This window comes from Felis catus, chromosome C1, assembly GCF_018350175.1.
Source record: "Felis catus isolate Fca126 chromosome C1, F.catus_Fca126_mat1.0, whole genome shotgun sequence".
NCBI lineage: Eukaryota > Metazoa > Chordata > Mammalia > Carnivora > Felidae > Felis > Felis catus.
In genome coordinates, this window is record NC_058375.1 from 9212174 (window position 1) to 9229024 (window position 16851).

A 16851-nucleotide genomic window follows, 5' to 3' on the forward strand; every position below is an offset into this window, starting at 1 on the left:
GCACAAGAGCCCCGCTGGCCCACGTCACCCCTGTGTGCTGATTAGACAGGAATCCACAAATCTGTTGAGTGCGTGTTTAATGTGACACAGATGTGGGACATATTGCAGATCTTTCTGCTTTACAAATTTTCAGCTTTTTGCATTTCATCAGTGTTGCTTATTATTTACAGAATGTAACTTGAGACAGCAGAACAGATTGTAATTTTTGAAAAAAGGTTTTGGGGGGTGATGGGGCCGCAGGGGATCTGGGAGAAAAAAATCCAGTAGTGTGGAATGTTGTTTGCTGTCCAGACCAAACAAACCAGTTTGCCAAGGGTTGATGGACTATGGCAATCAGTCCCATTCATGTTCGCGCTGGCAGCATTTAATTGTAAGGCAGCGTGACCTTCTTATCGCCAAATAAAGAACAGTCCTTTGTCACCAGGTTGAACACCATGGCACCAGGTAGGACGTGTACCTTTTGTGGGGGCCCCACAGGGTATCACCTGGCTGCTAGCTTGTGTTCTGCTTCCTTCCTGTCCAAAGAGGAAGGACACCATTGAACCTCCCCACTCAGACACATGGAATGTTCCCCTTGCCTTAGTCCTCCTCTGGCTTTATACCCAGGCACTGTAGCAAGAGCCCGAACAAAGAAACACCTCTTCCATTGCCTGAAAGCTCCAAGATACTCTCGAGGGCACCCGAATGGTGGGCCAGAGCCAGTTTGACACAAGTTCAAAGAGAAGGTGCCATCTCTTGTTTGTAGAGGGCAGATTCGACTAGAGGTGGTCTTGGCTTCTGAGAAAGCTCAGCCATAGGTTACATTTGATGGCAAACAATAAACAAGCACCAGCCGGTCAGCAGGAAGATGAGAAGTAGGTGATTGATTGGCTGATCCCTTTATGTTTCTAGGTCACAAGAGTCTCAAACTTGGGACTGCGCTAATGAAAGCCATACAGCAAAAATCCTTTGAAGGGGGTTCTCCTTGGAACTTGAGCTAGTGCAGAGAATCGGCCATCTCGGTCAGTGGGTTCGGAGCTGCGGAAGTGCTGAGTGTCGAGACTGGATCAGACTGGGCCCCTGAGCAACTTCCAGAATGCCAGGCCCCACTCTTTTTCTCTGCTGGAAAAGTGCAGATGGTGCACGGTCCCCCGAGGCCACCAGGCAGCTATCCAGTTGCCGCCTGGGAGGACTTGACCGAGGCAGTAACTTTCTAGCGTGCCTCCGCGAGGGAATGACCAGCATGCCTGTGCCCCGGGGGTTCCTGGGTTGCGACCAAGTCCCGGCCTTTCTCGGGCTTCGACTGCCCCTCCTCCGCCCCCTTGGCTTCGGCAGCAGCAGCTCTGGCCGTTCTGCCACCGGTTCTGACAGAGTCTTGTGGCCACCGGTCCGCTCCTCTCTTACGTGTGCGTGAACATGCGTTTCAGGTCCTGTTCTAGGTACTGGGGTACAACAGTGTGTAGAACGGACAAAAAAAAAATCTCCGGTTCCACGTAGCTTCTGCTCAACACCTCCCACGCCTTCCAGGCCCCCTCCCTGGAAGAGTTGGGTGGCTGAAAAGGGGGTGTGTCACAGCTGGCTCCGTGAACCCTCCCGGGGCCTGCGAGTGTCCCTCTGCCACCTCAAGTCCAACCTCGGCCCGGAGCAGAGCCTGTTTATCCCTGGGAATGTGGAGGCCGTGCGCAAACTTTGAGTCTCGCGACCGCCGCGTGTCTTGTCCGTTTTTGAGGCTTCTTCTCCCATCCCCTCTGTGTCCTTTTCCACCTCACCCTCTACCACACTCTGGTTGATAGTAGAGGAATGTCTAAAACTTCCAACCTGGATGAACAGGTGGGCTAGAATAAAGCAGACAAATCACAAGCAGGCCCCTCGGTGAGCTGCGGCACCCCGTGCCCGCTCCGCCGTGGTTGTGAGGAGGGCCCTTCACACAGGAGAGCGGGAGGCCGCGGCCTGAAGGCACGTCCCCTGCCCCTCATCAGGGCAGCTCTGTTTTCAGGGATTGAACGTATTCAGGTTCTCTTACAAACTTCATTTAGAGAGAGTGTTCCGCCACTAAAAATAACTTCTGAAAATCTCTGTTTGGATGAATTTTATTAAGGCGCCGTTCTAAAACTATCAATTCCAATTGTAAGAATTTGACACTTGGTGTAGTTTATTGAGCTGCTAGGTGGATTAGCTCTAGTCCTTTAAGGGCTGTTCTTTAAGCACACAGGGGGCCTGGGGTGGCCAGGTGAGTAAACACTCAGACACTAGTTCCTTCAGCAAATACCTGTGCATTCAAACATTTGACGTACTCCTTGTGAATCATTCATACACACTCAGGAAATCATGTTTCCGTCGTGTTCTTTCAGGCTGAAATTTTAAATCTGAGTTTTAAAAGTTGTGCGTTTTGCTATTTTCCATTGACTTAGCGCCTAAGACTTCTGAATAAGGGTAGGAGAGAGGGGGACAACTTTTCTGAGTACCTACTCTGTGCCAGGCTCTTTGCTCTGTGCTTTCCGTATGTTATTTCAACGTTACCAACCACGTAAGTACCACATTCCCATTTCTTGATGAACAAACGGAGACTGCCAACTTTTTCTAGATAGCTCAGCTGATAAGTGAATGGACTGGGATTTCAGTCTGTGTTTGTCTTTTTCCAAAGCCTTACATTCCTCTCTCTAACACCATTCTCCTAAATTTCATTTCTCTTAAAAGAGATCAACTTTTGGGAGAAGGTAGATAATGTAAAGATTAAAAGAAAGAAATTGTGTCATCATTTGCCAGAAATCAATCTGAAAATATCTGGCTTATTTGGTTTAATCAGCTTATCATTAGCATTTGCACTCAGTAGCCACAAAATCAAGTTTACCAGGAATTGTGTGTTTTGGCCCAGGCGAAATACTTTAGGACTGACATTTGGGGTGACAGGTTGGCAAGGAATGTGCCTGTGACTTGAGAGATGCCCGTAAGCACTACGCTCTGATTCAGAACACTATGATTAGAACACAGACGAGGCTTGTGTTGGTCAGATACCTCGTTTTTGTAAAGATGTCGAAAGTTGCAAACCACTTTATAAGCTGTCTATTTTTTTTAAAAAAGCCAAGCAACCCCTGAATGCATGCAAAAAGGCGTTTTAGGAAATCTGAGGCTATCAGGCTGTAATCTCACTATGGCATTTTCCACTGGATTGGAACTCTTAATGAGGCCAGCTGCCTTTGCCCCTCCCCTGGCCTCAGGAACAGGTAGGCTCCCCCCTGGGGCAGTTAGTTGCCTCGGGGGAAAAAACTTGGGAGTAGGGTTGTTCTTAGAGGTTAAATCTCAATAGGCCTATCTGTTGGCATGAGTCCTACCAGCTGTCACAGTTGCAATGTCATGGGGTCCCCAAAACATGTGTTGGGTTATAGGAAGCCTTGACCCCTATAAACAAGTCAGGTGTGAATCCCACTGATGGGAGAAAGTCCTGCCCAAGAAATGTTGTCCCCACTGCAGGATGTCAAATGACTAAAAATCTAACAGCTACGGTAATACAGTTCCTAACGATTCCATGCATAGCATCTTTCCCCCATTTTCACTTGTGACGATAACAGTGCGGATTTTGTGCGTTTTTACACATATGACTTCAGAACTCTAGAGACAAGGGAGTAGAATGTTAACAAGAAAGCAGAAGGAAAAGGGAAAAATTTCTGTTTGAAGCAATCTCCGCAATAAGAAAACCGAGTGAGAAAGATTGGATGTTGGATGGGGCCCCTGGGTGGCTCAGTCAGTTGAGCGTCAGTTGGACTTCTGCTCAGGTGGTGATCTCATAGTTCGTGAGTTTGAGCCTTGCATCAGGCTCACTGCTGTCAGCGCGGAGCCTGCTTGACATCCTTGGATCTTCTGTCCCCCTCTCTCTGCTTGCTCCTTCCCACTCGCGCTCCCTTTTGCTCAAAAATAAACATAAAAAAAAAAAAAAAGGAAAAGGATTGGATGTGGGACCCTAGCCCATCCTGGCCTCAGCTGCCTAAGCTCGGTAAGGCCCCCCTTGTGTGCCCACGGCCCTCTCCACGGATGCATCATCCTCATAGGTAACATTTTATTCATTGCCCCTCATGAGCACAGTATGCATTATGTACTCCTCACAGCAGCCTCATTATTGTCATCCCCATTTTGCAGATGAGGAAACCAAGGCTCCAAGAGGTTACGCAACTTGCCACAGGTCACGACTTATGAGTGGTGGAACTGGAGTTCTGCCCTGCAGCCTGGCTGCAGAGCCTGGCCTCTGGGCCGTCGGGTCACACGGCCCCTCTCCTAGTGCCTCCGTGCCGCATTAGAATTGCCTGCTTTTGTTTATCTTCTACATTAGACTCCAGCAAGGTTCCTGGAAACCTGATTCATCCCTGTCTTCCCAGAGGCCTAGTGCTGGCCTGTGCATGTGATAGCTCAGGAAAAGTCATTAAATGGGGCGGGGACGGGGGGGGGGGCAGAGGCAGACACAAGGCTCTAAGCAGGCTTGTTTTCCTGGCTGTCTTACTTTGGATCCTTGGTTTCATTCTGCCCAACCGATTTTTTGGTGTGTTCAAAATCCAAATCGTCGTAGCGGATATTTGGCACAGTTTTCTAGGTTCAAGGCTTAGTGCAGCCAGAGCTCAGCAATTATTATTAACCCTATGGATTGAATGTTGTGTCCGAGCGGGTTCTAGAAAGTAGATTTCTGTTTGTCATGGAACTCTGGGGAAGAATTTCTCCTGTCAACTGAGCCAATCTTGAGAGGCCTTCACCCTCTCACAGAATGCCCTCTGATTACGGTTTCCGCTGAAAGGAGTAAAATCCGTGGAGGAAAAATGCTTTTCCGCTTAGTCCTTGAAAGTGGATAGAGATGAGAGGGCTACAGGTCGGAGAGGAGATACAGTTCATGGCGTGACAGGCTTCTCGAACTTCCAGACGCTATACTGCAGTGGGTATCAGAGGAAGTTTTAACCAATTCGTACACTCCAGTGCAAAGTATTATTTAGATAGACCGTTGAGTCCTTTTAGAGGACTGTCAAATGTTTGGTTGAACCATTCAGTCGAGAATCCTGGTATCTTGTAGCTGTCACCTGTTCACAGAATTCGAAGACAGTCTGGGTTGACCTTCTGTTCTCAGCCTAATTGTTTGTGCTCAGTCGAGCACAGTATATATCTGTAAGATATTTAATTAAAACAAAAGTCTTGGACACACACCCAAAGTAAACGCAGGCACAATCCATCACTTTGTTGGGGTCAGTACACACAGCCCCTAAGGAGGATCCAGTCTATTGTACTAGGAAGTCACATGTTTGACACATACACTTTCTCCTCATTCACTGATTGTTTTTGAACCTCACTTGGTTGATAGACATTGGCCATGACAAATTTCTCAACCGACTAATAGCCTAACATAAGCTGTACAGGGGTATGCGTATGTGTGTGCAACATCTGTCTTCAACTAATAGGGCTGTGACACAGTTACTCATCATATAAGCAAAGAACAAATCGCGGTTGGCCAACTGTTGACCCTCAGGCTGAAAGGCAAGATCAACCGAGTGGAATTGGTTAGCTCTCCTTGTGTCACCTTGTTTGGATTTATAGTTGCTAAAGGAAAATGACGTGGAGTGTTTTCATGATCCTCGTCTTTGGTTTTGGGCCTCCAGTGTATGTCAGATAGCACTGGCCAGACGCAGACCTGGCCTGTATCGATCGCCGTCCCCGGGTGGATATCTGCCGTGTATCAGCCACTGTATCAGCAGCCCCTTCCCTGGGGGAAGAGTCGTCCCTGCCGTACCGCCGACTCTCTGACATTTTCATGGAGTTCAAAGCTCAAGTTCATTTGGTGCTGACATTTTGGATTAGCTGGTTGACTGGAAGGCCTGCTTCTTTCTATACACTGTGAAATTTATAAACCGCAGCAGCTGAGAGCTTAAAATGGCCGACAAGCCCCCAGCTGGCAGCAATTAAATCCACCACAGACCTTTGGCTAAACAAAGGTTTGTGGAGGCAGGGTTGCTGCCTATGCACTGAACAGACTCATGTTTTAAACCATCTTTTATGTCAAGCGGTGGTAAGAGACGCCGTCAACTAACGAGAGGTGAGCGGGCAGAGTTTTGCCACCTCTTGTGTAATGGACGATCCATTATCCCCAGGATTGCCAGGACCCTGCCCGAGACGCAGCACGTCTTGACAGTGAAGGTGATCGCGAGAGAGGGAGTGAGGCAGCCGGGGGAGGCCAGAGGCTGGTCCAGCAGCGGTGGGCCAGAGTGCCTTGGACGTCGACCCCTCGGCTCCAGCATCTAGCCTCCTCCTTCTCTTTTAACAGCCGCCATCATCCTTTAGGTTGAGAAGAGAAGGCAGGAACGAGGAGAAGGCCACGGGATGCCATTTTGTACCCATTCAAGGAGCAGAAACGTGAGGATCTAGACCAGTACTGTTTAACGCGCAGTTTAAATTTAAATCACTTTAAAGTTTCAACATTCGGTTCCTCGGTCCCACTGGCCACATTCTAGTTGCTTGGTAGCCACTCGTGATCAGTGGCTGCGTTACTGGACAGTGCTCACTTCTAGACAGGACCAAGTGTTGAAAGGATGTAGATTGCAGGGCTCTCTCAAGTGCACCGTTGGTGGGAGTGTAAATTGTTTCAGCCACTTTGGAAACAGTTTGAATTGTCTTGGTAGGCGAACACTGATGCCTGGTGATCCAGCAAACGCCTCCTAAATCTGTATATATCCAGAGCAGCTCTTGCCTCCATTCCCCAGGAGACGTGTACGGGAATGTTCATAGCAGCAAACCCTGGAAATAACCCTTGTACCACCAACAGGAAAATGGATGGATGATAGTATAGCCGTGCGATGGGATGATGATAATAAGGTACGATAGATGGATTCTAGGTGCACACAGAAGGATGGCTGACTCTTAGCAGGTATGTCTTGAGGGAGAAGTAAGTCCCAAGACATAAAAAGGCAATGACAGCCTTTTTGAAAAGCCTAAAACAACTAAAAGCAAAGACTATAATGAAGATTCAGAATAGTAGCTGTCTTAGGTGGAGGAGGGGTGGGGGGGGGGGCACAGCAGAGGACCACACAGAGAGATACAGGCTATGGCCAGTGATGGCGTTTTTGTGCTGGGGATGGTGGTTTCACAGATTTTACTCTACCATTTAAAACAAAGAAAAAGGCCAATGATGACAGTAGGCCTTGAACTGAGGATACTGATGAGCATAGTCCTAAAACCCAGTTTAAAGAACCAGGGAATTAGAGTCCTTTCCCTCCAGGTGCTCGCAGGCTCACAGGGAACATGAATACATAAAAGTTACTTAAGAATTGTAAATCTAAAGTAGACACGTGGTACTACCCAATCACAGAGCGTGAACAGACAAGATCACTGTTTGCCTACGGCCATACTGCTTTCGAAGGGTAACCTGAATTTCCAGTGCCATCATCGATAGATGGAGAGGACAGTTCCATCACAAAGTGGCCTGCCCTGGAGAATAGCACTTTAAACTTCTTGCTGGCTTACAAGGTTTGAAACACCAGCTTACTGGTTTTTGCTCATAATTATTTGATTAAGTTTGGTGCCATATGTGTGGACACACATTGACTTTAAGTACACACACACACACACACACACACACACACACACACACCCCTGCGGCCTCCCACTAGGACCTCAGAGGTTAAAAATTTAGGCGAATTTTGGAGAAGAAAGAATAGTTTTTCAGGTACCAACAGTGATGAAGCAGTAGGGGATTCTGGGAAGAATTCCTTTAATGCCTTTGTGCTCCTAGTAAGAGCATCTCTAAACCATCCCTTCTGATAGCCCCTGGAGTTATGGCTGTTTCCTCCTATGGCAGAGCTGAGCTCTTTTTTCTTCTGTGTCCATGGCCCTTGAAGCCACAGTGAGCTCCTCCTATCAGCAGTGTCTGAGCACTACACCCAGCCTCCCCTGGATGGTTGGTGGGTCACAGAATGAGGACCTTGGAAATGGGAAGACAGTGTGCAACCTGTTAGACAGATAAGAAACCTAACAGAGGCAGTGTGTACCCACAAGGGAGCTACTCTTCCTTCCTGTTCTCCAGCGTTTGGGTGGGCTTATAGTTAGCAAGTTCAAAGATGTGCTGGGAGTGGAGGTGAGTTGGGTCAGTGAATTTTGGGGAGGATCCTGAGGGATGCCACGGAGTCAAGAAATAACTGTACACCCCAGCCAACTATTTGCTAATGTGATAACACGGGGTACACTTACTTACATTTTCAACTATTCCATGGTTGTTACAAGATGTGATTTCCAGGAGCTCAGGTCCAGAATCAAGCCTCCTTTCCTTGACTTCCCTGGCTCCTTTGGATCCCACCGGCGGAATTTAGGACTCTTAGTAAGTTTTCTCCTCATCGGTATAGCATGTCGTTCCCACTCTTGGTACTAATGAAAAGATTGTTTCTTTTAAGGAAATTACATGTGTTAGCAAAGACATTAATTTCATGAACCATGCCTTCACGTCTCTTCCTTGGTTTTGATCACCGGACTATATAAACACAAATCCTTGACCTTTCTGTCAGGAAGATATGATTCTAGCTGGTTCACATTTTCCCTTAACTTTGTTGACCTTCAAGGCTCAGAATCTCTGGTCTTCAAACTCTCCACCAAAGTTAGTACGCCACCTTTACTTTTGAGTTCCATGGTTAAAATGGCCCTTACGCTGACCCCCTACCCACCCACAAATGCATTCGTTCAGTTACTCAACCTACATTTGCTGCTTTTCTACCATGAGCCAGGTACTGTTCTAGATCCCAGGATAGCAGTGAATGAAACAAAATTCTCTTGTCGTGGAGCTTATGTTCCAGATGGGGCACCAAGCAATAAGTAGATATTTTATCTAAGTGGGATGTGAAGCAAATGTATGCTGACACATGGCTGACTTAATCTAACTTGTAGTTTGGAAGTACCATTCTCGTTGCCATGAGAACGGACAAGGGTGGAAATAGAATAAATTACAAGACTGTTGTAATAATCCATTAGAAATCCAGAGATTGTTTGTTAGTCATGACAGAGATGGAGTGGTAGTTGGATTGGGAGTACATATGGATGTTGAGCCTGTGGACCTCCCAGTGGATTGGGAAGATGTGGGGAGAGGCATCAGGATGAAACCTTATACTGAAAAGCTGTTGGGAGCGGGGGGCCACCTGGCTGGCTCAGTCGGTTAAGCGTCCGACTTCGGCTCAGGTCACGGTCTCGCGGTTCACGAGTTCCAGCCCCACGTCAGGCTCCGTGCTGCCAGCTCGGAGCCCGGAGCCTGCTTCCGATTCTGTGTCTCCCTCTCTCTCTGCCCCTCCCCTGCCTGTGCGTGCACTCGCTCGCTCTCTCAAAAATATAAACAAACAAACAAAATCGTGTCTTGTTCCTCTTGGAAGGGCTTCTGGGGCTTCTGTCACGATAGCCAGAAGCTCTTCCAGGCGACAGAACAGGAGGACTGCCTTGGGAAAAGGACCCTGGATGAGCCTGCCCTTGGCAGGCTTGGACGGACAGTAGCTGTCTCAGGGGCCAGGCAGACAGAGCAGGGCTTTGCTGCCTGGGCAAGTGTGCCACGCTCCCTGCCCTGGTTTGCCAGCACCCTTACGGGAGCAGGTGTCCGACCTCGCCCCTGGGGACCCCACGGCGGCCGGCTCCTTACACTTCCCTTCCTCCCCTCAGCCGGTAGTTAGCATGTAAACAGCCAGCTAAATCTTGAGACCAACATTTACAAGGCCGAAACCTTCAAGCAGAAACGGAGACTGTGTGTAGTGGGAATATGTGAGTACATGACATAAATTAAAGTTGTTTCACCCCTTCCCTCAGTACAGATCACCGAAACCTCTTTACAGGCTTCTTACACCACCCCTGACGAGCTCATGTAGTGGTATCTCGGGCATCCTTAGTGCTGAACTTCTAAAAATGTACCACTGGACTTGTGGCTCTCTGGCACATAACAAACATCAACCAGGTATGGATGGGGCTTCAGACACCACGGCCCGGTGAGCGGAGTGTTGACCTGGGTCCAGGAGTGCTTTGCGGTGTCCCAGTGTCGCGTAGCCTGTGCTGAGTTTTTAGACTGTTCCCGTCCGTATTAGTACTCCTGTTTGCCCAGTAGGGCACTTTTCGCCTTTGCAGTAAATTTCTACACTACTGTGAGTACATGGTTCTGAAGCTGTGAGTCAGTGCGCGAGCCTTCCTGCTTGCCGCTAGCTGTGTCTAGAGAGGGTTGTTTTGCTTCAGTGGAATCCAGGAACAAATAATGAAAAGTACAGCGAGTACAAGGCCGAGGACAGACCCGGCGCACTCTTATCAGTCATCTGAAATATGCACAGCCTTTCCAAGACAAATATGGACTCCTGTTTCTAGGAAAACACCGAAAAGTACTTATCAATTACCCTGTATATGGTTTGTGGAAAAAGACAACATCAGCTTACCCCGAAAGCCATGGCAAAGCAGATTCCTTTGGGCAACCGACAGCCGGATGGCATGAGTGAGAGTCGCTGCAGAGTCCCAGACTGTGGCCTGGGACCGGTCCATGGAGCGTTTCTGCTCCCTCATAGGATTCCTGTGTCCCTCGCCCTGGGCCCAGACAGCTGAGCTCATCTTGAAGAAGCCCAGAAGCCTGGTGTCCGCTTCCTAGATGCCCCGGTGCCCTCACCGTTCTTGTCCCTTGCGAGTCCAGAGGCGCCTCTCCTGAAGATTCCTAGAAAAGTGGGGTTTTCCCAAGGAGAGGGCTTAGGAACAACAACAGGAGTCGTCACCGGTAGATAGCCCACGTCCTGTGGGGCGCAGGCGCGGCCGGCACGATTTTATTTGATCCTCACTGCAGTCCTGTGAGGTAGGCGTCCTCATCCCGTTTTACAGAGAGAACTGGAACCCGGGGTGCAAGAAGCCCACTCACTTGTCCGTGATCACACGGAAGATGGCAGAGACAAGGCTCTGGTCAAAACTGGAGTCCTGAGCAGCACTGTCTTCATAGCGAGTGCGTTCATAGGTGATGCCATCGCTCAGTTCCGGTCGTTAAAGTTAGACTCTGCCTGTGCCACGTGGGGCTTTGTATTTCAGATGAAGAAGGGAAATCATGTCAACCGTTATGCTTGACCTCCTTGCTTTCTGTCCCTTGACCCGTCCAGGACTCAAGCCCAGAGGGTTCGCAAACCGCGCTGCTGCACCGGGCCCCAGGGGCTGCTGCCCCGCTATTCTGAGAGCCAGGCAGAAGGGCAGGAGCAGCTCTTCAAACTGACAGACAACATTCAGGACGAATTGTAAGTGGAGCCTCGGGAAACCACCGAGTTATCTTTTCTATCTCTGAGTCTAAGTAGTTGCTATTGTCCAAGCATCCTCGTGACTCTTAGGCGTTGGAGTGGAACCTGTCGAAGATTCCTTGACCCAACCTTTTACAGGTTTAGGTATCACTACTCGTGCAAAGCCTTTGACTTCAAGTGGAGGTTCTCAAACTGGGTTCCACAGTGGGACATCTGGGTTTTGTTTCTAGAAGATGGTGGTGCCTCTCTAGTTTGTTCAAAGAGAGGAGATGGTGAATAGGACGTACTCAGTTTTAAGGCCTTTTTCTCTGTAAAATGTCCTTAAACTTTGGTGTTCTACTGTTTGCTGCAGAACAGTAATGAAAAAAAAAACAGAAACAAAGGGCAACTAGTGTCTGAAAATTTTAGAGAAGCAATTTTTAAGACTTTTTTTTTTTTTTTTTTTTGATAGAGAGTGAGCAAGAGTGTGCACAAACAGGGGAAAAGGGCTGGGGAAAGAATCCCAAGCAGGCTCCACAGTCAACACCAAGCCCGATGCAGGGCTCAATCCCACGACCCTGGGATTTTGACCTGAGCCAAAATCAAGAGTCAGACGCTCAACCAACTGAGCCACCCAGGTCCCCCAAGGAAAGCAATTTTTAAAAAAGTGTTTTGGGGGCGCCTGGGTGGCTCAGTCGGTTGAGTGTCCAACTTCGGCTCAGGTCACGATCTCACAGTCCGTGAGTTCGAGCCCCGCGTCGGGCTCTGGGCTGATGGCTCAGAGCCTGGAGCCTGCTTGTGATTCTGTGTCTCCCTGTCTCTCTGCACCCCCCACCCCCGTTCATGCTCTGTCTCTCTCTGTCTCAAAAATAAATAAACGGTAAAAAAAAAATTTAAAAAAAAAAAGTGTTTTGTTACTCTTTGAAAGGGAGGCCTTATATACCTAGGGTCTTGGAGTATTTGTGGTTAGTGAAATTATTCCAAGTTGACACGATAGGATTCAGTATATCACTATTTTAGGATATTCTGCAGAGACCTGTTAGCACAAAAAAAAAAAAAAAAAAAAGCTCATTAACTTAAATTGGTGTTAGACCCTCCATTCCAGAGAAGGCAGTTGGTTGTGCCTGGCGAGTAGCAAAATGCTTGTTTAATTTCTTTTAATGCTCATTTCTCTCCTTTAAGCTAAAGCAACAGGGGGAGGGCTCTGAGGGCCATGAATATTTTTTGTCTGATGGAGGAGTGTCTGAAGCAGAGGTTGATTCAGGATAGGCTTCGTTGTCATCGTTAGAGACAGCGTTAAGCTGACCGCATCTCATATTTTTATAGCAGTATTTGAATGGAGACATCAAAAACCAAGTCCAGAATTCATCTGTTGCTTGCTGGGTAGGATGGCATCTTCCCGGATGCGTTTTGGGTAACTCAGGCCCCCTGCAGTGTCACTGGAAGGTCTCTTGATGAGACATGATACTGTTTCAGCTCAGGCTGCCATAAAAAGTACCATAGTTAGGGTGACTGGAAAAACAAATTTATTTTCTCACAGTTCTGGAGGTGCACCTGCCAGTTTGGTTCCTGGTGGAAGCTCTCTTCCGGCCTTGCAGATGGACGCTTTCTGTCTGAGAGAGAACATGCAAGGGCAAGAACTCTGGTGTCTCTTATAAGGACCCTAGTCCTGTAGGATCAGGGCTCTGCCCTTAAGACGTCATTTAACCTTAATCATTTCCATTACTTCCTTCCTCCAAACAGGGCCTTGGCATAAGGCTAATGCAGGGACACCGTTCCGTCCACAGCATGCTTCTTGAATATGTTTTTGCGCTTTTAGTCTAGCCCTGGCTCTGGTCACCATTGCAATACCCAGAATCCCCAGGCAGCTTCCCTCCAGGGGGGGACTTTCTATTCCTGCTTCCTCGGGGGAGGATTTGGTGCCACAGCTGCCTTTTATACACCTTTGCTGTTGGAACTCTTGGATCAGAGGCCCAGAGAGTCGTTCCTCAGGTCTGGCAGGGCGTGGTTCAGAGGCGGCCAGAAGGGCAGCCCCAGGAGCCCTGGGATTTTCGTTTTAATAGGCACTCAATAAATATTTGTTGAGTGAATGATAGCTGGATAGCTGCAGTATGGCATTATATTAATACACGTTCACTTTTCCATCTTTTGGAGGTTTTCTGGTCAAAGGTTGAGATTATAAATTATTGTACGTTGTGCTTTTCATTTCCTCCCCCACTCGCCGCTATTCAATTCAAACCATCTCGGTCCTTGTAAAGTTCATTTTCAGTAGAATGGCATGTGCCAAAAACACAAGGGAGAAATGGTGTAGGACAGCTAACGTGGGATCGTTCCCAGTGAGATACACGCACATTGAAAACAGAGCCACGTAGAGCTGGAAACTGGAATCAAACTGAAGTCAGTAAAATAGATTTCGTGAAACCCTTGAAATTTATACGAGCTGGGAAAAGATATTGGCATGAATGAATTTTGACTCTAAAGATGAAAACCATGTGTCGCTACCCAAGTTTGTGGGTTAAATCTCACCAGTGAATGTTGAAGAAAGCACGTGACCATGGCCTTCCTCGGCATACAAGGAAGAAGCCATCGGGGAACCCGGCAAATATTTCTCTGAAGTATTCTCGGTTGTCAGGCTGGGTCTTCATGGTGACGTGAACATTAGAATCATCGCTTTGCAAGAAAGGAGTTTTCAAGAAACGCACACAACTGCCAAATTATACCTCTGACTTTTATCCTAGACTTGTAATTAAAAACATATTTAAAGACCTAATTATTTGCATATTTTCCTTCAGAGTTAACCCCTTAAAAGGGTCTTTAATACCTTGCTCTACTGTTCTAACTAAATGTTTCCACATTTTTTTCCAGTTAGACTCACTGTTTCACTTCTGGAAAATGTTGTGTAATTACTTCCTGATGTAGTGAAAACCCCACAAAGTCCCCAGTGCCATGGGCACTTCAACTGTGTTCTCCCAGATCAAGTTTCATTTAATTTTTTTATTTTATTTCATTAATTAGTATTAAAAAGATAGTTACTGACATACGATTTAAGGTCTGGCCAGCTAAAAAGGCTTCAGCTTTTGGAAGAATCAACTGCTTCTCTGGTATGCGACAGGATTATCATTGCTTCCCATCCTTTGCAGTTTGGGTTTTGAAATAGGATCCTGGGTTAAGATGATGTTAAAGTAAAATTTGTCCAATCTGATTAAATTATTTTTTCCTTGTAACTAGTGTCTCATCTGTAGCCAGGGATCTCATTTTCATTTAAGAAAGAAGAAGAAAAAGAAAGGAAAACAAGTCCCTATTTTATTTCTACAACTTTATCACAAAGTGACCCACCAGCGTTGTAAGCCTTAGGGTGGCTCTTACCTTTTAAGAAAAGGTTCCCATGAGCAACCCGCATGACCTAAGAAACTGCTCTGATCTACCGTTCCCTGGAGTTTGACCACTGGATTGTATTTTTTATTTTATTATTTTTAAAAAAACTTTTTTAACATTTATTCATTTTTTGAGAGACAGAGAGCCAGCACAAGCAGGGGAGGGGCAGAGAGAGGGGGAGACACAGAATCCAAAGCAGGCAGCCGGACGCAACGATCCGTGAGATCATGACCTGAGCCAAAGTCGGACGCTTAACCAACTGAGCCACCCAGGTGCCCCATGGATTGTATTTTTTAAATGTTGTTTCAGACGATAACATTTATGAGATTTTTATTTTAGTACAGAGAAGTATAAAAAAAAGAAAAGAAAAATAGCCTATTAACCCAGCAGCCAAATAAGCTCTTTCTCTGTTTGATGAAAGGAATTCGTGCACATGGTCAGCACATTCAAGTACAAAAAGAAATAAAAACAAAAATAAAATTTTCCTTTCTTGCCCTCCATGTAAACATACTTGTGTATGGCATTTTGGATCTTGTCTTTCTTGACAAATTGCAGATGAGACAGAAATCAGAATTTATTTTTTTTAGAGCACAGATTATGGTGTTGATTCTAACACCATAGAATCACAAATATAAGCCTTACAGCAACATATATAGTCTCAAAACAAAAACAAAAGACGAGTCCTTTTGAGGAATGGGCTAAAGCTCGTTAGCTTTCATTTTGTAAACCTGGAAATACTCTGCCAATAACCATAGACACTTAGGGAAGTGGACATCCTTGGGTATGCCCCTGAATTAAAACTCATTTGACAGGTTGGCCAGCTGGGCCGATAAAAGTGAAGGGCTTGACTAAATCTTTAGTAAATTAGATCAAGAGTTCTAAGAGAGTTTTTTTAACTTGACTGCTGGGTAAAATATATCCAGCATACAAAGTTGCCTGTGCTCTGACAAACTCCTGAGGACCTTACAATGTGAATTCTCTGTCAGTTTCTAAGACTACCTAAGGCATAAATGTATCGAATGCTAGTATGTGCCAGAAGAGTAAGAAATGTGCTTTTTCCTTGCCGAGTTCGCAGCCTTGCAGGGGAAGCAGACAGGATTACCAACTATCTGTAACATATGATTGCTTTTAAAATAGAAGCGTGAGCCATGTGTTATGAGGCCTCAAGGGGAAGTGATTAATTTATTCTCGGAGAGCCAGGGAAGGCTGTGGACAGTTGGCCTGGTCCTGCAGGATGAGGAGAACGTGCCCAGGGGAGAAGAGAGAAGGGCCCGTATACAGAGAAGGGTGCCGGGCACAGGCACAGACGGTGGCTGAGCTACTGGCATTTCTGGAGGTTTGGGGCTCACCAGGTGTGGTGGCAGCACCCATGTGGGAAGGTGGCTCACAGCCCAGAGCCTAAGAGCCACACCGAGTTCACCTGTCCTATCGGCGGTGGTGAGGTTTTGAAGACGATCCCACTCAGAATTACATATTAAGGACGGAACCTTGCCGGCAGCAGAGAAATGGATCAGAGTCAGATGAGACAGGAGGGCAGGGCAGTGGCGGGGGCGAGGGGTGGGGGGCGGCCAGCGGCGCCCTGGACGTAAGTGGCCCGGTGAACGGTGGAGGCACCTCTCGCTCCGGTGGCAGCGAAAAGGATTGGGGAGGACGGAGTCGAGGGTATCTGGGGAGAAGGCATCAGCGTAATTCACAATCCTGCTGGCTAAATACAGATTCGGAGTGAGGAGGGGGTGAAAGTGACCCCCAAGCCTCTTGTCCATTTGGCTGTACCAAGATACCGACCAGCGAGCGTGACAGGCGGGGGGAGGGAGGGGGTGGAGGAGAAGGAGCAGCCTGGCCGAGCACATCCTGAGTGTGAGGATGTGTGGGATGCATTTGTGTGGAAAACCAGGCTCAGACACAGATTTGGGGGTCACAGATGGACTCAGGGGTGACACATTTGGGGGGTGGTATTCTAGGAGCGCTTTTGCAGTAAGATGACTCAGAACTTTTCCATTTTGGGGGCGCCTGGGTGGTGCAGTCGGTTAAGCGTCCGACTTCAGCCAGGTCACGATCTCGCGGCCCGTGGGTTCAAGCCCCGCGTCAGGCTCTGGGCTGATGGCTCGGAGCCTGGAGCCTGTTTCCGATTCTGTGTCTCCCTCTCTCTCTGCCCCTCCCCCGTTCATGCCCTGTCTCTCTCTGTCCCCAAAATAAATAAACGTCGAAAAAAAAAAATTAAAAAAAAAAAAGAACTTTTCCATTTTGAAATGACTCCAAAATTGAGTAGAATATGGAT

General features: G+C 47.5%; 1 protein-coding gene and 1 long non-coding RNA gene across 10 annotated transcripts in view; one reads left to right on the forward strand and one right to left on the reverse strand.

The window, feature by feature from the left end:
- The window catches only part of VPS13D (vacuolar protein sorting 13 homolog D), a 257423-nt gene that overhangs the window by 230800 nt on the left and 9772 nt on the right, over nucleotides 1-16851 (forward strand). For 7 of the 9 annotated variants that reach the window (XM_023258138.2, XM_023258139.2, XM_023258140.2 and 4 more), the window contains one exon: nucleotides 11088-11219. The exons of 1 other annotated variant lie outside the window; for it this stretch is intronic. In XM_023258138.2, the coding sequence (XP_023113906.2) occupies nucleotides 11088-11219 (132 nt within the window). Of the gene's footprint in view, nucleotides 1-891; nucleotides 2363-11087; nucleotides 11220-16851 lie in introns of those variants that run through there. One more of the 9 variants, XM_045035117.1, reaches the window with a different exon arrangement.
- LOC109502086 lies at nucleotides 61-9237 on the reverse strand. The gene is made up of 2 exons (XR_002160454.2): nucleotides 8195-9237; nucleotides 61-1814 (listed from the first exon to the last, which is right to left on the reverse strand). It is a non-coding gene; the product is annotated as an uncharacterized LOC109502086 (long non-coding RNA).